Source organism: Leptosomus discolor, chromosome 5, assembly GCF_034619465.1.
Source record: "Leptosomus discolor isolate bLepDis1 chromosome 5, bLepDis1.hap2, whole genome shotgun sequence".
Lineage (NCBI taxonomy): Eukaryota > Metazoa > Chordata > Aves > Leptosomiformes > Leptosomidae > Leptosomus > Leptosomus discolor.
Window position 1 is genome coordinate 30,584,420 of NC_141395.1, and position 24,796 is coordinate 30,609,215.

The 24,796-nt window shown below is 38.4% G+C and overlaps 1 protein-coding gene across 2 annotated transcripts; it reads left to right on the forward strand.

Annotated features, from left to right (window-relative positions):
- Window positions 1-1,465: 1,465 nt before the first annotated feature.
- On the forward strand, window positions 1,466-24,666 carry MPP4 (MAGUK p55 scaffold protein 4). Of its 2 annotated transcripts, XM_086465336.1 has the most exons (21): window positions 1,466-1,499; window positions 3,304-3,425; window positions 4,345-4,422; window positions 5,137-5,217; window positions 5,752-5,883; window positions 6,549-6,630; window positions 7,799-7,884; window positions 8,924-8,995; window positions 9,450-9,646; window positions 10,837-10,901; window positions 11,636-11,653; window positions 12,689-12,727; window positions 13,467-13,487; window positions 14,733-14,747; window positions 16,240-16,278; window positions 17,101-17,271; window positions 18,158-18,238; window positions 20,276-20,369; window positions 21,196-21,304; window positions 23,208-23,342; window positions 24,343-24,666. In XM_086465336.1, exons 1-21 carry the CDS (start codon window positions 1,466-1,468, stop codon window positions 24,532-24,534), a joined length of 1,863 nt encoding a protein of 620 aa, XP_086321462.1. In that variant the 3' UTR covers window positions 24,535-24,666. The 2 variants fall into 2 exon arrangements, with proteins under 2 accessions (XP_086321462.1, XP_086321463.1); XM_086465337.1 differs by lacking the exons at window positions 10,837-10,901; window positions 11,636-11,653; window positions 12,689-12,727; ... (1 more) ...; window positions 14,733-14,747; window positions 16,240-16,278 and having other exon boundaries at window positions 17,114-17,271.
- Window positions 24,667-24,796: the final 130 nt, after the last annotated feature.

Below are 24,796 nucleotides of genomic sequence, written 5' to 3' on the forward strand. Positions count from 1 at the left end.
TAAGGCATTCACTGTGCATACAGTCACACTGTATTCATTGTTGGCTGAGGTGCTTGGATACCTGATGTTACAGTATTTTTAACTTGGACTCTGAATCATCTCTTGAGTGACCAGTTTAAATATTTAACGCTTTAAGATTAATCTTACAATACTGGTAATCGTGACAGTATCTCCAAACTTGTATCCAATATGATTTGAGGTTAGATCAGCTGGGATGTAATGGAGATTCTGAATTACTTCAGAGCTTTCATGTATAGGTTCCTTATGCTTTGGGGTATAAATAGCACCATACAGTGTTCCCTGGGGAGTTTCCATACTTGTTTGCAAAGAAGAGTTCTGAGAATTCTCTAAAGCAATCTCGTACTGCATTGTTTCCTATTGGCAGCAGACTGGAGTGCTTCCTCCATTTTTAGTCTAAGGCAACACTATAGGTTAGTGACAGTTTGTCACAGAACTTTAAGGGAAGGATGGAATTTGGAAGAAAATTTTAGAAGGCCTATTTTTAACATGCAAAAAGTTCAGTGTGACATGGATACATATTAATTAGTGTAAGTGTTGGCTTCCTGCATTACTTAAATTCCTATTTTAAAATTTAAAAAAAAGATAATAAGGTAGTATATGCTGCTTTTTACAATGAAAGATAATATAGGAGGGTTTTTTTTTAGATTAGCAAATAACTTCTTTCACTCCATCTCTAAAAGTAGCAACCAATTTTAAATTGCCTGAAAGAGATGAGATACCAGTACGGCAAGGTGTGGGGTTTCTTATTCACATTTGGGGGTTTTTTTGGAGTTTTAATTCACTGTGAGGAAATAGAACAAAATAACGAAATCTTTATGAAACAAATCCTTTAAAGACTTTCAATTCTAACAGTGATAGAAACAAGGATCCCCTTTTTTTTTTTTTTTTTCCAAAATCATATGTTTGCTCAATTAAAAGTCAGTGGAAACTCCAGAGCCTTTCAGTTTTAATATTGGGTCAATAACAAGAGGAACTAAATGTAATATGTTCTTAAATTTTATTATTTTCCAAGCTATATTGATGTGAAACAAGCTTTAAAAATCTTTGGAAAAAATTGTAACTTCACATGGTAGTGCACTTAAAAAGCTGGGGAACAGAAGATGTACCAAATAGATGGCTTAATGAAGCAAGCTAATGGCAATTCCATGAAGGAAATAAAATGTCATATTGCAGTTGAGGTTCGTCTGCATTTTGGATGCTGGTAACTGAATTTACAAGTGGGACTCATGTATTTAACTTACGCTTGCAACCTGCTGTGCACTTCAAACATGAATGGTTGCCCCCTTCCTTTTAAATTGTGCTTTCTTATCAATCTGAAGTACCTGACAGTATTCTGACATGAGTGTACTCTTTTCCCTAGTTCAGCATCTATCTTTTTGAAACCTGCTTGGCGTGAATGCAGTACTTAAAGAAGTGGGTGGAATCTCCTTGAATAAAGGAAAAGATGGAGGTGCCAACAGTCTGCAGTCCAGATAATGGTACTCATAACTTTTGCATCTCTTTTTCAAAGACAAAGAAAACTGACAAAAAGTTTTATTTCTTGGTCTCTGTAAGTCTTCTTCTATTGAGTTATGAGAGATGAACGTGTCTAGAAGGATTACTACTTAATAATTGGAATGATTCTTCATGTTTAATGGTGGTATGCAGTTAATTTAGAAAGTGTCAGAAAACAACTCCTGGCATCCGTTTCTTGCTTATAAAGTCAAGGGTCTCTGCAGCTGCATCAAGAATGACTAATAACTGCAAGAGGGGTTTTTTAAGTGCTTAGATGTCTGCTTTCCAGAACCAGATGATTCTTTTGATAATGAAGTACATTCCCAGGCTTCCCCAGTTTGGATACTCAATAATTCTGCCTGACTATTGAGGCAAAAGTCCCATCTGCAGAAACTTAGCAGACAACTACCTGTATAAATTTATGCATAAGGAAAATACCTCAGTGAAACTGAAGTGGAAGATATAGCTCACATAAGTGTTGTGAGATCTCACATTGAGGTCTCGAGCTGACACAGGAAATAACGGTCAATGGCTGTAAAAACTGTGCTCAGGAGAGAAATAAGTAAAGGAGGGCTTCCATGTTTAGGTTAGTTGTGATGACTGGGTGATAGCAGCTGATGATATTGTCTGCAGTAGGGAATACTCAGCTATTCTGGGTCTGCTGGATGAGCTTTAGTTTTAAGAAAATATTATTATTTTGGCTTTGGCTGATGTAACTTCAGAAGCTCCTAGTGTCTTGGTTTTATTTCAATATTTTTCTTGTATTACAATATTACCTACTGAAACACGCCAAATTTCATGTTGTAAACAAGTAAATAAAAAGGAAAGTCTCTGGTATTGTATGATGACGTTGGCACTAAAAAGCAAAGAGACAGCTTGTGCTTACCAAAATACACAAGAGTTGAACTTACTTTGCTTTAACATGCAGTGGGAGTCAGGCATTCAACTCCTATGGTCTCTTTAAGAATGCTTATAGCTTAATAAATCCAACTCCTAGCATTTGGTATGTTATTGTATTAGTGTTATTATAAACATTGTGTTTCTTGGGAAGAGCATCACGTATCAGAAATGATCTGTTGTCATTTCTGAGGTAAAATTAAATTCCATGCACGCACAAAAATCCAGTTTGTATCTAGGCCTAACTTTGTGTAACATCTGTTTGTCACCTTTTACTTTCTGCCTCCTTGAGATTTTAGAAAGACACTGAATTTTTCCGTTTTCCACTCTATTAGAATACTGTTCCTAACAGATCAAGTGCTGCTTCTAATAGTAAGAATGGTTCTTCCCCTTTCCTGGGACATGTTGTGAGTGTCTGACAACCGTACGTATTTGGCAGAAATTCACATTTTCATTAGTGATATTCTCCAAAATGTCTGCGCCTCTCAAGAGTGGAGAAAGACAGATGGTCCCTGGCCCAAACAGCAGGTCATCCAAAAGAAAAGCCTATAAAATGAACAAGGCAATTTTTTATGTTTACGTCTTCTCAGTAGGAGGTGTGAGCTTGAATCCAGACCTGATATGCGTGAGATTCCCCATGTGTTTTTCTCACGGGTCAGTTGAAAATTGCTAGTACTGACCTACCCCTGCTGGTTAAGAACATACTAAACTAAAACTCTTATACCACAGAGCTGATTGCAGGAAACAAGCAAAGCAGACAGGAAATGAGTGCACTTGTTGGAAGTATAAGCTGAGGAAAAGCGTTTTTTGAAGGCCTGGGTCACTGTTTGGCTTTGGTTGGTCTTCTATCTATACTGAAGTGTCTTGCACTTTTCTGTTTCTTGGGCTCAGGTGTATCTCATGTTCTGACTCTAGTGCTAGAAGAACTGAGTTTGCTCTGTAAAAGAGATGTCAATGGTGTTGGCATGTTATATGACCTGCTGCGATCTCGCTGGCTGCAAGCACTTTTAAAGGTAAAGTAATATTCAGCTGTGAAGGCAAAGGTTTCCTAGAGAACAATTTCCAGCTGCTTTATTTGCCATATTAGATCAATAAATGCTTATTTACACTAACTGCTGATAGTCCTGATGTTGGTCCTAATATCAGCAGTCAAGGTGAACAAAACCACTTCTGCTTTAAACAAAAAAAAAAAAGTATTCTCTTTCATAATGTCCTAGACATTAAAGCTCTTCTACTTTACACGTCTGTATTAAGGCCAGGGGGCTGGAGACATAGGCTGAATGCAGCACTGCTCAGCTGTCTTTTCTATTCCTGAATCTCTGCATGGCTATGCATGCTACTTTTTGGCATGGATGCTTGAGAAATTATATTTTTTGAGTTTACACGCACTGATCTGAGATGTAATTGAAGATTTTATGTTGTTATAGAATGGAATTTTGGCTGGTGTTTCTCTCTTGAGCAGAGCTATATCTGAGACATTCTGTACAAATTCTGCTTTTCCTATAACAAGGATTTTTAAAATCTCTAAGATTCAAAGAAAAACAGCTTGCAGTGGGTAAGAATGTCCATAAGGCCATTTTAAATACAGCAATTTAGTTTAAGTTAAATTTACTTTGTTAATCATGCCTGCAACTAGAGGAAGGAAGCTACAAGTCAGAGAATTGATGCTATCAGGTTATTGTCCTGTGTAATCAGCTTTTCTTATTGGAAAATTCAAAACTACAGCATAACTGCCCAGCTGGATAATAATATGGAAAGACAATGAATTATAGATTCAATTCCAGATGCATTAGACATTAAGAATTGAGATTGCAAGCTCTTTGGCTTGCAATTCTAGAAATCAATATTGTCCATTGTGTGTGTATCTATATAATCATGTGACTAGATCGTGTATCAACATTGCACTGTCTTGTCTATCATGGCATGCAATAGATCTATGAATGCCTCCAACACTATCTCGGAAAAAGACCAGTTCCTGTCACACTGCAGGCACGTGCACTGAATCGTGAGGTAAGACCGTATATACATAGTGTATTGCTTTACTTACACTTAATTAGTCAACTTAGCTGCAAATGACACTGTGGCATTCATTTTGTGACTCAGGTCTGAGTACACTACATAAACCGGAAAGATTCTGTCCTCGCACATTTGTCAAACTACTTGATAACTCTTACAGTGTTAAGGGGGTAGGGGGGATGAGCAATGTGTACAGCTGTGGTCACTAGACTGCATGAGCCCTGGCCAGTGTAATGAACACAGGTATTGCTTGTTTTAATAACTGGACAGGTATTTTTCTTCCCATGTAACTGTGTGATTCAGTGTTACAGCTGCAATCAAGCAGCCGGACATGATGATTTTGAAAAGCTCTTTGGACTTTTCTAATCATAATAACTGATTAATTCTTAAATTTCTGAATTAGCGTGAGAGTTAATGGCTAAGTGGAGAAACTGACACCAGTGATGTAATTGGTTGAGGCATAGGACAAAAAACTAATTTGGAGCACGTGGCACTGTGCCTGAACTAAATTAAGCCTGGCTGAGTGTTGTGCAGCTGTGGTCATATTGTCCAATGCTAGAGCAAACTGTACGGATGTGCTCTGAGTCATATAACATGGGGAGCTTAACACTCTCACCGTACCATATTCCTCTACATTCAGTTTAGAGTGTTCTAAATTAATTGTCCTCCAGAACCAGTCTCTGTGCTTTCTCTCTTAACATTTACCAGGTGGTAGAGTTACTGCGTGAAGCCCCTCAGTCTGGAGAGATCAAAGAGCTAAGACGACTACTGCGTGCTCCACACTTAAAGGCAAGTCCTGCATAAGGAAAGAAAAAGTTTGCTCATAGAGCTGTCTGCAGTGGGAAGGGAAATGGCCAGCTGTTCACAAGCATTGGCAAAGGAGCTGGAAGAGACAGCTTCATGAACTAACCTAGCTGTGAAATCAGATGTGGACTGTGTATCTGAAGCACCTGCAGTGGGCTACATTTTATTTAATGGCTATGTTTGAGAGATGTTTTCTTAAAGTTTAATTCCAAGCAGTTGATGCAGACGTACAAAACCAGATTTTCCTTGTAATTACAAAACCTGACTTATTTACCCTAGAGCTTCAGATAGAAATGTTTCATCTTTTCTAAGTTTTCCAGAAGAAGCGGAGAGGAATTTTTTTTAAAACTTTCTTTCACAGTTTGAATTTCCAGGTGGAAAGAAGAAAACATCAACGTGATCTATGTTCACATAGGAAGTTAATCGCTGTTTTCTGTTTTCTGACTAGTCACTGTTTAAAGCTGTTCTATTGTATGATATTTGCATATGGGTTGGTTGGTTTGTTTTTGTTTGTAACAGGCCTTGCTATCTGCTCATGATACTGTGGCCCAGAAAGATTTTGAACCAACCCTTCCACCACTGCCAGACAACATACCTGAAAATGAGGAAGCTATGAGGATTGTCTGCTTAGTGAAAAACAACCAGCCTCTGGTGAGGGAGCTTTCTGGTGTCTGTCAAATCATTTTAACCTACACAAGCATTGATAATGCATCACACGCCTGTTGGTTTCTCTCCAGGAACATCACAGATTGTGTGCATTCTGGTCCAGATTTTAAAGAATCACAAGCACTGTCGAGGCTGGAAAGGGTCTTAGGAGATGACGTAGCCCTACTCAGTGCGGGTACAACTACAGCAGGTTGTGCAGTGCCTTGTCTGCTTGGGGATTGAACATTTGACAGATGTTTTTATCTCATATAATGAAAACACAAATTAGATTGAGAGCTATTCCCTTGGCCAAAATAGTAAAGAAGGGAGAAGAGACTCTGAAAGGTTCTTTAGAAATCATTTGTGCTTATGAGCAGAAAACATTGTCTAGGGTAACTAATCTGTTTTAGGAAAAGATAGGTGTCATATCTGAGATGGAAAAGACTTCTTACAGTCAGTCAATGAGGTTATTTTAGTATGATGGAAGTTAAAGACATTGAAGCGCTTGGTACTAATAATGGTACATTATTGCTGCTAGATCCCTGTGGTGTTCAAAAGACTTATCTTTCGATGCCTTTTTGTCATGGTGAAGATCAGACTTGTGATGTGAAAGGAAACTTCCTGGAATTCTTCAGTGATCAATGTTTTTTTCCTTTGTTGTTATTTGCCAGGGTGCCACCATTAAACGCCATGAGGTAACAGGTGACATAACGGTTGCCCGTGTGATCCATGGTGGGCTAGCAGACAGAAGCGGTATGTGTAATTTGAAATGACGTGATAGAAAAATTTGAACTTGAAATAAGGCATTTGAATTATAACTTAGCTTCTAAAATTAGTCTTCCATTATAAAGCAAGAAGGTGTGTGCGTTGGATGGCATTGTAAATAGTGATAAGTTGCAGCGACTTTGATTTAGGTTTCATTAATTTCCATATGAATGTGCAATGTTTGAGACTGAGTTGAGGTACAAATCCAGCTTTCATTATGTATTCTTGGCACTAACATCTGGATAAATCTGTCATGAGATTGATCAGAATATCCCAAATTGCAGTGTAGTATGTACACCAGCAGCTCATTCCCTAATGGAGAAATGGAAAACATCAGTAGTCTGTGATTCTATAAGATAATGGGCTTTAAGGAATATGTAGTAATACCTTTTGGCAACTAGTCTAGTAAGCACTTCGGTAGCATTAGTTGCTAAGCAGTCTTCCAAGGAGTTTCCTTGGAAATGTTACTACTTTGTCATCCTAGAATTGAATGTGTTCCATGTTCCTTGGGAAATGCAAGGTAACTAAAATATAAAACATTGGAAGTAAAATTGAACTGTAATCATTATAAAATAGTTCCTTTTAGTATTTTCTGGCCTTTGTATGGAGAAGAAAACCCAAACCGTAGCAAATAAGTGATTAAGTTCCTAGTTTGATTAATATTTTAATTGAGCTGAAGGAAAATGTAGAAGTAAACAATATTGTGGAAACTTTGTAAAGGACAGATAGGAGTTGCAGGGCCTCCCATTGCACCTGGAATTTTTAAGGGTCTGATTCAAAGTCTCATGGTCTATTAATATAATGGGTTTAGCTGGAACAGGTTGAGAAATTACTTTGGGAAATTAAGCTATATTAAAATGTTTCTGCTGCTTTTAAAGCAAATAATCAATAGATTGTAAACTTGTTGTATGGGGCAAGTGGGAGGAAACAAGGAAACTGAAGCATATAAGCTTCTTGTGACCCACAGAAGTCTGCAGCCCTATCCAGGGGCAATATAGCCTGAATCCAAAATGCTTTCCTGCATATCTGGTGTATGGAAACTTTTAATGCTGACTTCCAAACCTGTGGTATATCTGTGTCCCTACTATGCCTACCCAACATAATCCATGCTGTGATAAAACTGCTGCTGCTGCTTTCATCCTTGTTTTCCCTGTAGGGCTGCTGTATGCTGGAGACAAACTGGTAGAAGTAAATGGAGTTCCCGTTGAGGGACTTGAGCCTGAGCAAGTTATTAATATTCTGGTATTGAATCTTTTTTTGAACCTTTTTTCTACTTTGTACCTTAAGAGTAACTGTATGCTGTTTCTTTTACACACACATACTCTTAGAGGAGAAGGTCTGAAATTTTTAACAGAAAATTCAGATTGTTTCCTTACTGTGGATGAAGTTCACAACTCTCATGAAATCAGAATATATGAAACCAGAATTAAATCTAACCCCTGTTCTGGACAGAAATTAACTTATTGTGACCATTCCACCTGCAGCTTCTGGAAAAATACTAATTTATTCAGACTTTACTGATGCATAATTTTTCTGGAAGCTCCACTTAGTTAATGTTCCACAAGAAAGTAGTGAAAAGGTGCTGTTCTAATAAGAGTCCGTGTTACAAAATGCACTAAAGCAGAGCAAATAAACTTGTAAGCTACAGACCTCACTTTCCAAAAAAAAAAAAAAAGGGCAGTGGTAATTACTGTTGTCAGAATTCTTATGAAGTAGTCTGTTGAGCTGTACCTGAAACTCATAATTTTACCCACAGTCTTTCAGTGTTCCTCACTGTGAAGTGGTAGTGCCAGTCAGTTAGGTATTGCTGTACATAATCAGTAGCAAGTCTTTCTAAGTTATTTTCCTGGTTGTACTATTTCTAGGCAAGAAACACAAACTCTATTGGAATGCTTCATTCTTAAACATTTGTAATTTTTTCCTTCTCTACATCACTTGTGTAACCAGACCCTGCTGATAATTTAAATTAGATTTCAGTAGAAGAGTTTGGTATGAATTAATGTTGAAATTGTATATATTTATAATGAAACATAGATTTCAGTGAATTTAAAATATTTAGCAAGATGTTGAAGTTTCATTCTTGAGTTTCCTTTTGAAAAAAAATACAGTATTGTCACATTGACTCTGTCTGCCTAAATTCTATTTGTCATATAGACGTTACAGTAATCTCAAAGCCATGCTGTGTTAAGCTCGTGCTGCCAATGTTTTGTTATTTGTGTTGAATACCAGTGTGTGTTTTCATATTTTAATTTCATCTTTTAATCCTTTTCTAATCATTTAGGCCCTGTCTCAGGGGACAATTATGTTCAAATTAATTCCAGTTTCAGATCGGCCTGTCAGCAATCAAACAACAGTAAGAGACTTTTTTTTTTTTTCCCCTGGATTGTTACTGCCAACAGTTACCCCAGTGATATCTAATGGTGCGATACAAAGAAATGGTGTTTCTTAGAAGTTTATTGTAATCCTTAAAGTGTTACTTGCCTGTACGGCTACCTCTCAGCTGACATCAATATGCTGTTGCTGAAGCAGTAAAGATAGTAAGCAGAAATACAGTCATGTTAAAGGTAATGAAGACATGTTCAGTGATCTACAGGTTGAAGGTCAATTTTTTTTCACAGTGTGTGAGACAATTTTTTTTTCCCCTCCCTTAATGAACAGATAGGTTTTGGGGCTTGATCTGACTTTTAAAACTTGATTTCATCGTGAATTGACTTAAGTAGCAGCAACACCTGGCCCCGTGACTATAAATCTCATGTTGTATCTTCTAAACACGGCTTCCACTTACTCTTGTATATTTTCTTTGCCAGCTCTATGTGCGAGCAATGGCAGATTACTGGCCCTTGCAAGATCCTGCCATACCATGCGCTGATGCAGGTTTGCCCTTTAAGAAGGGTGAAATACTCCAGATTGTGGACCAGAATGATATGCTCTGGTGGCAGGCCAGGAAAGTTTCAGATCTCAGTGCCTGCGCTGGACTTATACCCTCAAATCATCTTCTTAAAAGGTAAAGAAGTCATAATGTTTCTGATTTCCAGTTCAAAAATTAGTCAGTTATTCAGACTTTGCTATTTAAAATTTTCCTACGTTATAGAGCAGTATGATTCAGAGTGACATCTGACAAACATCTTTCCTCATTCTGTCTCCAACTTCTTGCTCTCCTTCCCTTAAGAGTACCTATGTGAGAACAAGCTTTTGAAAGCACCTGCATCACTTTAAATTGATGTCCAAGAAGTTGGCAGCAGTTGCCTAGTATCTATGCTAGTTGCTAAGATAGCTAGTGGAGTGTGGCAGCTGAAGGATGGGTAGAAATTAAGGACCCTGACTGTTTAGGATCATCATCTATGATTAAAAAAAAAAAAAAAGGGGGGGGAGGGGGCAGCAGGGAAGAGTGGAATAGTAAACATATAGTACAAGGGCATAGCTGTATCAAGAAATAGTTTTGGGGTTTTTTTAAAGATGTCCTGTGAGGCATGAGTGACCTCTTCAGCTTTGGTCAAAACTGAGTAGACCAGATTAAAAGAAAGGAGAGAAAAAAAAATCTCAAAACAAAAAAAACCCCACAAGCTCACAGAAGAACAAGGATCTCTTGCCTATTATTTTCTGTATAAATAGCCCATTATTTTTACACTACAGGCTTTCAGAACCAGAGTACTAAACTGCTGTAGCATGCTTTTCAGTTTGATCCTCTAACCACGTGTTCTGTCTGTGTTACCCTCAGGAAAACATAAGGCCATGCAATTGTAGATGATAAGCTTTGATTTGTACTCTATGTAAACCAAGCTGTGGTCTGTATAATGAAAGGTTAAATCAAACTAGGTTGTGATTAAGGCTGCAATCAAGAGGCTCTGTGTAATAACAGGGACAGTAGTACTACTACACATAGCAGTAGCACACTCTTCTGCTTCCAGGAGTCTGTACCACAGTATGGTTTATCCTCCTGTCCTTATGTATAAACTCAAAACACTCTAAATAATTCTGGGCTGCTGATTTGGAAACTGCTTTTAAATATTCTGATAGTATGTTGTTTTTCTTTCAGGACTTTGCAGTAGGCTAAAACATTGGTAGTGTTTCCATTCTTGGTGTCATCTTGTCAGCTCAGTACTGATTGATCTTACATGTAAGCAGTGAATCTGACTGGAGCATAATGTGCTTGTGGACTGTTTTGTTTAACTTGATAAATTTATTTCTATGTAGGAAGCAGCGAGAATTCTGGTGGTCTCAGCCTTTCCAGCCCCATCTCTGTCTCAAATCATCAATGTGTGAGTGACAAGTTACTTGAATGGTAGAGTAGGAAAGAAAGGTCTTGTCTCTTTCCAGGGATACTGAAATAGAAGCTTATACAATTCACTTTAATACAAAGACATTGTTTCTGGAGCCATATTGTAAACTTGGAAGTGTGTAATTATCCCCAGGAAAACAAATACTTAATGGTAGTTGCACCTGGAGTACTGCTGGTCTCTGACCGTGAAAGAAGCTGTGAATTCAACTCCTCCTAAAGTCTGTAAGATCTAGGAGCTCTCTAGGAGAACTGGGTGTGAGTAGGTCTTGAGGTGACAATTGTACTAGCCTGGCTTTCCAGGGACACAGATAACAGTTCTGTACTGGAAGATGCTATGTGGTACGTTTAGAGTTTCCTTGTCCATACAACTATTGTGAGAAAGACAGAACGTTTTTTCTTGAGGGGTAAGATAAGCTATGGTGTCCATGAGTTTATTCATGGTGACAATCCAGAAACATTATCCTCTGCCAACTAGAACTTTCTGTATTACTCCCAGACAAAGAATGTTCTTCCTGTTTTTTCTCTTCCCATTGTCTTCTATGGTTCTTCACACTAGTAAAAAATTAATTTTTCTCTTGTGGTAACTCCCAGATTGAGTGTGTTTCATTGCCTAGAATTCTTCTTGCACTGTCTGCTTTGTTTTTTAGAGCTAGGGCTCTCTTTCACCATAATTTTATTGCATTTTAACTGCTTCAATGGATATGCTGTGGGCAGTAAGCACTGTGGAAGAAGGTAAGAGATTGTATCTGGACAACGTTGCATTCCTGTAACCTGGAATCAGTATAGCACATGGGTTTACAGGCTTTTTAAAAAGTTGCCAGAAATGAGGCAGTTTGGTAAATACATGCCGAGCTGGTGGCATTTTGTGTGCTTAGCATCATTGAAATCAAGCCTTTTTTCACTTGAAATAGTAGAAGCTTACATTGTCTTAAAGTGGAAATTTAAGCTATGGACTATCTGGTAGGGAACTGACAGTTTGGACGGGTTGGTTTGAGGAAGGAAAGACTACGTTTCCTCTTCTTTTCCTCTCCTTCTTTCTCTCCCATCTTCAGCAGCTGACTCTGAGAGAGTATTTCTTTAAAGGATACATATGGGCAGAATACGGTTGACAGATGCTCTGACGATTGCCCTGTAACTGGAAAATAGCTCCTACGGGGCCTATCTGGAGGGGCACGCAAAATGGAACACACAAACAGTGCAGTATTGTGAGCCCGTGAGATTGCCCAAGCCCACAAGATTGCATTTCAGGGATGTGAGTTGATGTGGTCTGGGGATGGAGAGGGAGCTGAACCAATCCTTTCTTTTTCTTTTCTTTCTTGTAAAAATACTAATAAAACTAAGCAAACAAAACACTTTCCTTGAGTGAAGCATAGTGGAAAGATGCACGCTTTTAAAAGCTACAGGAGAGAAAGGAGTGAATGGGAAATTATATTCTGTCATGGTAATACTTAATAGATATCTACAGGATAAAGAGAGCAACAGCCATGTTAAAACTTTTGTTATTTCAAAAGGAGAATTCAAGTTAGACACGTTTGCCTCTGCCACAAGCCCTTCAGAGCACAAGTTTAAGTGTTCCCTCACTAAAGACAGGGAACATCAGTAAATTGGAGTTACCAGTTAAAATTCTTAAAGATGTCTAAAGCTGATCTGAGCTTCAAATATTTTTTTTCTGATGTCTGAGTTCAGTCTTGTACGATCTGTAAGGTTTTTTTGCTCCCTAGTGTTTTTCTGATTCGGATGAATTTTTTTCCTTGTGTTGATCTGTAGAAGATGACATGCAGATTGATGAGAAGTGTGTGGAAACAGGTAACTGAATTCACTTCCGATTATTCCATTTGCTTCAAGGTAGTAGCTAGTTAAAGTCATGTTTTGTTTCCAAGATAAAAACACTCATTCTCCTAGTGGTAGAAAATTCGATTTTTCATACCCTGGAAAACTCATCCTATATTAGTGTATTAAAATAACCTGTTTGCAGTGCTGGTGTCAGTGCTTGCAGTGAAATGTTGTGCCAAGGAGAGGGACCACCCCAAAAATAGCTGCCTGAATAAGATACAGCCTCTTTGATTCAGGTTTTGGACTGTGGCTGTAATGTTACCATAGTTTTTGCCTATTGTGGATTTAATGCCACGGATGATTGCAGTCTTGGAGAACCCATACAATTAATTGTCACTAAACTGATCTCCGGAGTATTTTCTAGGCACTGAGCAAGAATAGGTATTTACATGTAAATAGTACATGTGAAGATTGTTAGCTTGACTTGCTTCCTAAAGAAACACAGCTCATTCTTTCTTCTCACGAGGTAATTCAGAAAGCTCTCATGGAGGGATGTGATCATGTAGGGCTGGGTGGAGAGAGACCAGATAATTAATTCAAGTATTACAAGCTGTATTTTGCCATCTCAATGCAGAGGGAAGTGGGGAATGTATGTGTGAGACAGACAGACAGGAGCTGGAAAATTGATTTCTGGTTCTGAAATTCTATAGGAGGAAAAGAATTAAATTTTGAATTTATTTTAATATCTTTGCTATCTGGATTACTAAACAAGATGAAGAAACATTTGAGTCTGGTAAGTTCCTCTGACCTAACTCCAAATTCCTTGCTATTGTTCTGCTGTGAGAAGGGTGTCCAGAAACAAGCAAGTGTCTTAAAAACAAGCAGGTAACAAAAAACAGAATGCCATTTTAGCTTTAGAAGCCCTTCTGGCTTGAAAAGCCATTATGTAAAATCCTGTTGCCTTAAATCTTCCTCTTGCTCCCTGATTACCTTAGTAGTAAGGTTTTTGTCCTGTTATCCCAGAAGTGTGAGTGCTGCTTCTCGTGCATCAGTACCAGATCTGTTTATCAAATCCCAATCAGTTACACCCATGCAAGCTGTGACAGCAGGGGCTGCACTGATGTCAGTGGATAATTGGATTACCTCCATTAAGGTATTGGAGGCCTGAATCCCCAGTGCCTGTAGGAGCTGATGTGGTAGAGAGCTGTGCTGGATTCCTGATTGTGTGCATGACTAGCATACAAGAAACAAAAATGCTTTTATGAAATGAATGATTTATGTGTAAGAGATACAATCAATCAGTGCCTTTTTTTTTTTTTAACAAAGCCGTTTTGGAGTTGGTTTTTTTTAGGGAGCAGATACCTATTTACAGCATATCCAGAGTTCTGCAAAACTTAAGTCTTTAAAAGAAATCATTTCCACAATAAAATAAATGTACTACTGCTAAACTTCTTGTTTGAAATATTTGGTAATCTTCTGGAGAAAATGTCATTCCACCTTACACTTGCTCTTTTCCACAAGGTTCCTACTTGCCAGTCAGATCTTCTCTTATCACAGAGGTTTGGTCTCTTCCACTCTCCAAGCAATGCCCAAAGCTCTCTTAAAAGACAGAACCAGGGCAGTCCTTTGTTTTCAGGTTAGGATGTTTCTGATAACTGCGCTTGGGGATTACTCTTGCAAATCCTATTCACTACTCGGTGCTGAGTTGGCTCTCTGCTGTATCCAGACAATCAGAGGAATAAAGGTGCAAATATTTGCTATCCTACATTTTACTTTCAATTAACCAGTAGTTGAACATCTGTGTGATGTAGTTTGCAAGTACAATACTGACATAGATGCTGTAGCTGAGTCTCTCATTCTTTGGGAACTGAGAATTCAAGCTCAAACAGGTATATTTTAGATTTAAAGCCTGCAGTACCTGCTTCCTAAATTTCCTAAATGCATTGGATGAGGCTGGTTGGATTTTTTTTTTTAATCTTAGTATAGACTGTCTTCTCAAAGCTAATGGGTTTATATCTGTCTCTATCTGAATGTGCAGAGGAGCTTAAAGAAGGTAACACTAACTTTTTTTCTCCCTGTCTACTGCAAGAAGTAATCTATTAGAATGTGTTTATTATATTACCAGGAAGTACCATTCCTCTTAGAACACCTAGTAGCTGAATTGCTTGTTCCTTGTAGAATTCCACAGTGCACTCCATATCATAGAACACAGGGTAGATAAAGCAGAAATGCTCAAAAAGATTTGAATGACAGCTCAAAAGACCTGAACATAGAAATGATACAGGTATATGTCAGCTGAACAGTACTCTGAACTTTTGCCCTGAACGAGGAGTTTTGTGACACGTTTTTTCTAGAGTCATAAGCAAAGAGTTGTTTGTACATATAGAAATGTAGGAATAAAACTGTATTTTAAAGTAACAAGCAGTGAAAAGTGATGTGAAGAGAGAGTAACTAAGAAGCATCTAATTTTGTTTTGATACTTGCATGCTTATGAGACAACTGTCAATCAAAGAATCTAGTGCTAAAAGACGATACATTTTGTGCTTTGCAAATGAAAATAATGTTCTTGCCTTGGAACAATTACTGCCTTTAAAGATATGCCTGTGTAGTCTGTATCTTGTTCTTGTTTTAACAAGGCCTAAATAAAGGGAATACACAGCTTGGATAACTGCATGCATGATTAGGAGAAAATTAGGAGTCCTTTTTAAAGAGAAAGCTAAACAGTACTGACACCATTTTTTTCCTTAGTTAGTTGTTTTCGAATCACCTTTATAAAATAGTTTCTAAACTGTTAGAGCATTGATCCGTTGAGAAATTGATATTTTTGAGCCTTATAGGAAAGATTTCATTTACAGAAAATACATACAGAGATTTAACCTGAACAGTTAAGCCTTCACAAAGAACAGCATGAGAATGGGGGAAAAAAAATAAATCAGAGGAAATGGATTAGTCCGGGATGTTGGAGCACATATATCACTGATCCAAAGATGATGCAAAAGAAATAATAAAATCAGGTCTCCATTCTGCCAGAAAGATCTGAGCAGATGCATGTTGCGTTTTCTAAGCATGCTATTGAGCAGAAACAGAATTATAAATTTCTTATTTCTGATCTTGAGCTACTGACTTGTTGGTTATTGTAATGTTACAACTAAGGAATTCTTGTAAGCTACGTTTCACCTGCAAAGCTTAAATTATGTTGAGGTTTTTTCACTATAAATATTTCAAAACAATGTCTGGCATCTAGTTATCTTAAGAATGAAACAAAATGTGTTTCAAATCTAATTTGGAAAATATCAAGACTTTCTAAGTTTAATTTTTCTCTTACAGAAATATTGGTCCTTTGAATTGGTCATTGGTCATGTGAAATATTTGCGTATTTCATATTATGGAGTATTCTGCTTTTTTATTAGATTAGGCACAGTACTTCCATATGTTTACTTAAACACTGTTTTTCATTTGTGATCAGCAATAATTGTTAGCCATTCAGCTCTTAAGCTTTCACTGTTCTTTTTTTATTTCATGAGTATTTGTTCTTCGTATTCTAGAAGAGGAAGAATTTGGTGAATTTGGTCGAGTCTTTATTGGTACGCAGTGACTAAAGATAAGTAAGATGTCTGGGGCTTGATCTAGATTAAGTGCTTGTCTGAAGTTAAAATGCTTTGTCCTTCCTTTCACCTAAAGACTTAACTGAATTGAATTGAATTCTATTTGCTCCATTTTCCAAACTTCAAGAAGCTGCTTTCTTCCTACTAATGCTTGTTCTTTCCATTTAAACATCTCTTCCTGTTAGGTTTCTACTGAGACCTGGTCACCACTATTTTAACTTGACTGGCTGTTAAGATTTCCCTTCACTAGAGCATGATGTTTTCTGTCACCCATTGAGAATAATCATGAGGGCTTTCATTAGAACAGTAGACCTAAAAATGAGGTTTTCAGAGTTGAATGGTAACATGGAGCAACAAACCTATCCGTGTTACTAAACCACTGTGAACTTTAAAATATTTGGATTCATTCTGGAGGCTGGAGCAAATGTTCCAGATTTGCTTTAGGAGAGTGAACCAGCTACGCTATCAAAAAATAGTTTATCTGTTCCCTAGTGATGTTTTATGTGGCCAGAAACCTCCTTCAGCTTGTTTTGGGGCTTTTTGGGGGTCTTTTTAATTCTGGGCTAATTTTCAGGTGACTTTCAGTGAGATTTGACCTCCTTTTTAGCTGTTTTTTAATGCTCAGAGGTTCTACCAAGCTGACATACCGAGTGCAGCAATGAAATTCACAAATTTTTCACCCTGCAAAAAGCTCAACAAACCAGTATGTTGTGTGGCTTAGAAAAAGACACTCTAGACTAAAGAACTAGTTGCCTGCATCTTGGGTGTATTTTCCAGTACTGGTATCTTTGCACCTTACAGCTGGTTTCCGTAGAAGTATGCGCCTGTGTCGCAGGAAATCCCGGACCAACCAGCAGTCATGTTACACTCGGTGTCCCAGCAGCTGTTACAGTGCTCTTGCAGCTCCGTATGAAGAGGTTGTTAGGTACCAGCGGCACCCAGCAGACCGGAACAGACTAATTATACTAGTGGGTAAGAGGTTAATTACTCTCTCATGCAAATTTCACAACCTGTAACAGCGGGGAGCAAACAATCAGTCATGGACTGATCCACTGAGCTTTCCTGCTGCTGATGGCAGTGGTTGCAGACTGTGCAGGTAGCTCTCAAAGCAACATTTCAACCCCGTTATTGTTTTTAAAGTTTAATGTATGTATCATCTTCTTTGCTTGAGATAGTAAATGTTTAAAACAAAATAAATCCTTAGAAGCAGCCATACAGTTATGAATGCTGGTTGATACTGGATTTTATTAGGGACATGGTTCAGTTTTGTATTTAGTTGGGACTGGTACAGAAGGTGATGAGAGAACGTTTGTAACTTACTAGAAAGCATCTTTACATGGAGGCATTTCTACAGCCAGTGTTAAGTGCATGGATATGGCAATGATAAGGAGAATGTTTAATTTTAAACTCCAGACTAGAAAAATCTCAGTCATGGGCAGTAGGGAAAGTTGAAAAGATGCCTTTAATAATGCTTGCTGCAGGAAATACTGCGTTAAGTGGGCTGCAGGCTCTCAGGTAGTCTTTAGTGATAGTGATGGAAAGGAAGCTGTTGTTCTGCATTGTTCCATGATCCTGATGAAGCAAACTGGGTAAAGGCAAAGCCGTTGTCCTTTCTAAGACCAGAATTATTTGATATTTTTTTTCTTTTAAAATTGTATTGCTGAGTTGCTTCCTGGGTATGACTATATTGCTAGGAAGCGATTCCTACCCTGAATCAATCAAGATGCTTCAGTCACTTCTGGTGCATTTTTGGTAACTTATTTACATTTCATTTGTGTGTGCAATGTGTTAGAAAACAGGGGGGGTGCATGCGAAAAGTGCCTCTGTCAGTAATATTAGTGCTTTTTGAACTTTTCAGGTCCTGCAGGAGTTGGTGTGAATGAGCTAAGGCGAAGGCTTATCGCAAGTAACCCACGAGAGTTTCAAAGTGCCATACCTCGTATGTAATGTTCTTTTCTTTCCCCTGCTACTTCCTTCAAAGGTGATTAGGAAGTGTCAAGTCCTTCCCTCTTGCCTTTGTGTTTTCATACACTCTTTGCTGTGTGGCTTTTTTTTTTCAACTCTACTGCAAGCCAGAGTCCTTTGCTTTTCTAAGGATTAGTTTAAAATACTATCTATCTGCTTATTTTGGCAAATCTGCCAAAGGTATTTTCAAGTTACCCCTCCTGAAACCCTTAAAGCTTAATGTAACAGTAGATTATTGGCATGATTTTGTTTAATCTTGATGTTTGCTTTTCCTAGATTTAAAAATAAGAATGTTTCTTAGGGATATTGTAAGTTCATAGTGTTTAAGTGATAAGATATAAGAATGAAGGCAACAGAAGTTGGTGCTTAGTAGGCTTTGCAGCTTTCCTTATTAGCCTTCTAGTACCAGATGAGACTTACACAGCCTAATTTCTGACGTAATAACTGAAATTGTTTCTACCTGTTCTTACTTGTGATTTGGGTAACCAAACAGGAAATGCATGAATCTGGATGAGCATATGCTCTGCTGGGTAAAACACTGGCTGGATGGCTGGGCCCAGAGAGTGGTGATCAATGGACTTAAATCTAGCTGACGGCTGGGCACAAGTGGTGTTCCAGGGGGTCACTACTAGGGCCACTTCTGTTTAACATATTTATCAGTGATCTTGATGAAGGGATAGAATGCGTGCTTAGTAAGTTTGTAGACGACACCAAGTTAGGTGGGAGTGTTGATCTGCTTGAGGGTAGGGTGGCTCTACAGAGGGACTTGGACAGGCTGGATCAATGGGCTGAGGCCAACTGTATGAGCTTCAACAAGGCAAAGTGCTAGGTCATGCACTTGAGCCACAACAACACCATGTAGCACTACAGGCTTGGGGATGAGCGGCTGGAAAGCTGTCCAGCAGAAAAGGACCTGGGTGTACTGATTGACAAGTGGCTGAATATCAGTCAGCAGTGTGCCCAGGTGGCCAAAAAAGCCAATGGCATCCTGGCTCGTGTTAGGAATAGTGTGGCCAGCAGAAGTAGGGAGGTGATCGTCCCCCTCTTCATGGCATTAGTGAGGCCACACCTCGAGTACTGTATTCAGTTTTGGGCACCTCAATACAAGAAAGACATTGAGGTACTGGAGAAAGTGCAGAGAAGGGCAACAAAGCTGGTGAAAGGCCTAGAGAATAAGTCTTATGAAGAGCAGCTGAGGGAACTGAGGCTATTTAGTCTTAAGAAAAGGAGGCTGAGGGGAGACCTTATTGCTCTCTACAGCTACCTGAGAGGACGTTGTAGAGAGGTAGGTGCTGGTCTCTTCTCACCTAATTAATGATAGAACAAGAGGGAACGGCCTCAAGCTGCACCAGGGTAGGTATAGGCTTCACATTAGGAAAAATGTTTTCACTGAAAGGGTTGTCAGGCATTGGAATAGGCTGCCCAGGGAGGTGGTTGAGTCGCCATCCCTTAATGTGTTTAAAGGTTGTTTAGATGTGGTGCTTGGCGATATGGTTTAGGGGAGTACTTGGTAGAGTAGGGTTGATGGTTGGACTTGATGATCTCAAAGGTCTTTTCCAACCTGAATAATTCTATGAAGCTGGTTGAAAATTCAGGAATTCTTTTATGCTTAAGATCCCAGATATGGGGAAGGTGCGAGTGTGGGAAGGCTTGTAGGATGTTTCTGAATGAACTTTAATCTATTTTGCCTGAGAAGAGCAAAGACAGTTGTGCAACCAGTTCCAAAGCAGTTCCTGATTGGTTTGAGTTGCAGATATTTGAATTAAACCACTTTCCTTCCATTCCAAGAAATACAGATGTGCTTTGATAATTTTCAAGGACTTGCCACTGGGCAACCAGTATTAAGGCAGACGAGGCTTTTGCTCTGGATTAACAAATGGAAACAGCTCATTTTATTACTTATGAAAATACTAATTTATAGTCTTTCATGAAAGTCGTTTTCATTTTCATTTATAAAATTACAAGAATTTACTTGCAGTTGACTTTTTTGTGTGTTTATATCTCCTTTCAGACACCACTCGTGTTCAGAAGAGTTATGAAATGAATGGTCGTGAGTATCACTACGTATCAAAAGAAACTTTTGAAAACATGGTGTATAGCCACAGGTAAGTAGGAGAGATGAATTACACTTCTGTTACTTAAAATGTAACATGATCCAAGAAAAGACAGGTTTGTAGTTAGGTCCCAGATCTGGGCTCCTCCACTCATTATGTATGTTTGGTGTAAATTTGGATCAAATTACTTGAGCCCATTGCTTCAAAGACTGTGTTTGTGCAGTTGCAAATAAGCTCCTCTACAATTATTCTCAGAATCCTTCTAAAAGAAAGTGGGCTCTCCAGTCCTGAGCTTATTTGATGTGCTAGCGAGCTATGAGTTTAACTCTCCTGGAAACCAGACTGCTTTCTAAAATTGAGCAGGGAGTCAAATCAGTTCCTGATCTATGACTCCATTGCAGAACCTCTGCAGTGATGACATCTCCATGTAAGCAGCTGAACTGTAAGGGCTAAACTTTCAAATGTGTCTGCTCCTTTCTATGCATCGATAATCCCCCTAAGACAGACCAGCTCAGCACCAGAAGATACACTCCTTGAGCTGTGTCAAGTGCTTTGAGATCTTCTGGTTTATGAAGTTACTTGTGCTATATAAATGACAAGCATTTTATCATTAGAATCCCAACCTCTAAACACATAATTTGTAACAACAAGATAAGTAAAAAATGCATGCTTTGGAGGTGTCAAATGGTAATGGTTCTGATTTTGTGCCCAGTGTGGTGGGGAAGAGCAAAGGTGGACGTTGTTCATAAGTGTTCACTATGTTTTATGATCATTCAGTCTTGATCACTGGATTATATTTGATGATTTCACCCTTAAATGGAAACTTTTTGAGACCCAAGCGCTCTTTAATTTTTCTTCTTCCTCACCGCTGTTGTAGAATGCTGGAATATGGGGAGTACAAAGGGTACCTGTATGGTACCAGTATTGATGCAGTACGAACAGTCCTTGATGAAGGGAAGATCTGTGTAATAGATTTAGAACCACAGGTGAGTTGTAAAGGGGCAGGGAATCTACAGTTCGTATCTTCTGGAAAGAAAAATAATTGTCTGTACATTTCTTGAGCTATTGGAACAGTGTTAGTTGTGTTGTCTTGTTTTTCACTTCAGCTCATGGTGCTTATTAATAATAGATTATTCTCTGCATAGGTCTTGGCTGGGGGGGAATACCACAGTGACGAGTATGTATAGATCAGTATAGTTCATTTGTTTCTAAGTCAGCAGTTGCATTATCAGGTGGAATGGTACAGCAATGAGTTTTCATACTTGCCTAAAGCAAGGATTATTCTTTCATATGGAGACTGTTGCATAGGATTTCCTCCTCCTCCAAGCCCCATTAGTTGAGAGTTCTGTCCTTCCGTTAGCAATTTCTGAACACCCTTTGGTAAAAGCTGCAACTTTTATTGAGGAAAAGAAGGGAATTCTATCATGCATTTCTTTCTCCTCAGAAGCTGGGAGTAAGCTGCTGGCGCACATGACCAAAAAACTGTACAAGAGCCTGCAGCGAGTGCTTGCCATGTAGACTGCCAGTCATTTAGGGACCACAGTTTGTAAATGTTTACTGTATGAGAAAGGGCAGCTTGCACCTATGCCCTAGCAGATACTGGCAAGAAATGTTTCAAATATTAGGGTGATTACCAGATGTTTCTATGCTGGGCATTGCAAAAAAACTTTGAATGCAATCTTTGCATTCTTCTGTATTTTTTTACTTTTATTACCTCTAGCACTTTCAGAACTACTTACTGTGCTAATCTTTTCATTTAGACACTATTCACTTATTTTTTTGCCTTCTATCTTTGTATTGAATTTGATGATGAAGATAAGGCAAATAAAGGCCTGAGTCTGTAAATATCTAAGAAACTTTTCAGCAAAATCTTACTAAACTCCTCTGAATTGCTTGCATGTTTAGTACTTAGGAGCTGTTTAGGCTACCAGGTTTCAGCATCTCTTCTAACTGAATGTAAAGAGAGATGCTATTACTCGGTAACTTTTAGAGACTTCCCTCTAATTATGCAGAGCCAGCATGTCAGAGCCTTAGGTTCGCAGTGGTTTGTGCTGTTTAAAATAGAAGCTAAGTTACATGATCTGTAGGGTACTACCCAAAATCTAAACTGCTATAAGGGGCAGATTAGGCAACACTTTAGTCTTCATTTCAGATCTAAAAATGTCCTTGGTTTCTTTTGCTACGCTACTTCTAACCAAAAGGGAGAAGGGCGGGGGGGGCGGGGATGTAATCTTGCTACTTGCATAGATGTGCCACTATTGGGTTTTTAAGGTGTGAGTTTAAAGGACAAGTTTTGGGAAGGGTATGAAGTAATGGCCTGTAGCTACTCTTCAGTAACTGCTGTGAGGTTAGAGAATTACTGCTGAGTTGCATACTTGTATTTTATTGGTGGCTTGGCAACTTTACATGCTGTATATTTTTTTGTTTTATTTTTTTTTCTACTGTGTGGAGTAGTTTAAAAATGCTTACTAGCATCAGGGAATGTTACACAGTGCAAAGATTCCCAAAAGCAGGATACTTTCTTCAAGTATGGAGCAATAAAGGTGTACTTTTCCCAAAGGTAGCTCCCCAGCAGTTAAAAATAACATTTCAGAGTAATCTTTAATGCTGTTGATTGTAAAGATCTGTTAATGACAATGTCCAGCCACTCACTGGAGTTGAAAGCATCTCCTTCTAATGTTACCAAGCAGAATTAAGTGATTGGTATGCTAGAGTTGCTTAACAATGTCTGGTCCAGGGATTATTAGGGAGGTCATTTTAAAGTAGGTGTTCCTGAAAAAGATTACTGCTAGGTCTGGAGAGAACAGCATGTTGTAAATAACTGGCTTTTTATGGGAGTAAAACTGGGATGAATACACTTGAAGTATTTCTTTTATTCTTAATTTGCAGGGCATTCAAGTAGCCCGGACTCATGAATTAAAGCCCTACATAATATTCATCAAGCCATCCAGCATAAGCTGCATGAGGCAGACTCGCAAAAATGCCAGGATCATTACGGATTATTATGTGAACATGAAATTCAAGGTGAGATTTGGGAATAGAAGAGACTCAGCTTATTATTCTGGGATTCTGTGTCTAGAACATCATGCATTCTACGATGTTACTGTGGTAACTCTTTAAAAAAGATTGTGTCTTTAGGATCAAATCTAAGTTTTTCTTGTCTTTTTCTGTTTGCTTTGTTGGGATTTTTTTCCTGCTCCAGATGTGCTTTGAAGCAGAAGGGTTGTAATTTGTACTGAGGGAATTAAGGCATTTTTGCTTCAAAATGTCTTTAAAGGAGGAGCTATTTTGTATATTTTTGTTTTAATTAACTGCCTTGTGACAAGATTTGAGTCAACACATACATTTACTGTTTGCACTGAAATACCTGGAACATGCTTCATTCAGTAATTTAATAAAATATTTTTTTATGTAGTTATAAGAATGTATTGTTTTTTCACAGATGCTTAGTGACAGTTAACAATATCAATTCTATACTAAATTCTATAGCTACAACACAAATCCTGCGTGTAGAAAATGTGTATCTTGTATTTAGTGTGTCTAGTGCATTGTCACAATTGATTCCATGCAAATTGTAATCAAGTTTAGCATCCTAAAATTTTGGAGACCTCAGTCCACAACTGTATACGGAAATGAATCATGATTGCTGTGGCAGAAAGAAACATGAACACTGGGGAAATAAAGCAAAATGTGGAAGGAGAACACAAGTGTTAGTGGATTTGCCTTCCAGTCCCTAACATCCTCTGCCAGCACTCATCAGTAGAATAACCTTTTTGTGGCAAATGGAGCATACAGAGACACAAGGTATTTCCTTGGGAAGGATACAGCAGTCAGCTCTGTTTCAGGGACTTGGAACTGACTGTAGCAAGTGTACTTTACTACAGAAAACTGTAAATGAAATAAAGTACACTGGCACTATCTGTTCACCTCTTGTTTACATGGCCCAAGGTGTTCTGCAGATGCCATGCAGGTATGTTTCTTTACACAACACTAAAGCTTTATAGACTTACTCTGTGTCTCACAGGAAGAAGATTTACAGGAGATGGAAGATTCAGCTAAGAAAATGGAAGCTCAGTTTGGTCAGTTCTTTGACCAAGTGATTGTGAATGACAATTTGCAAGAAGCATCCGCGCAGCTGCTGTCTGCAATCCATCGTGCACAGGACGAGCCCCAGTGGGTCCCTGCAATATGGATATGCTCAGATACTCAGCCCTAATTCTGAACAGCAGGCAGCTTCAGAGAGATTACAGCTTATGTTTTACTTCAAGAATAATCCTAATGTCAGGATTGCAAGAATTTATCTTTGTATGTGAGGGATTTGGAAGAGGATTAGGAAAGAAGCTGCTACAGGAGATACAATCACACTCTGTTGTGTGTAGCTCTTCAGCTTTTTATGTTACAGTTGCATCCACTTTTGTACAAAAAGGGAAATGTGAGTGTTCAAGTACAAGAATAAAGAAAAATCTATTTTGTTGCAT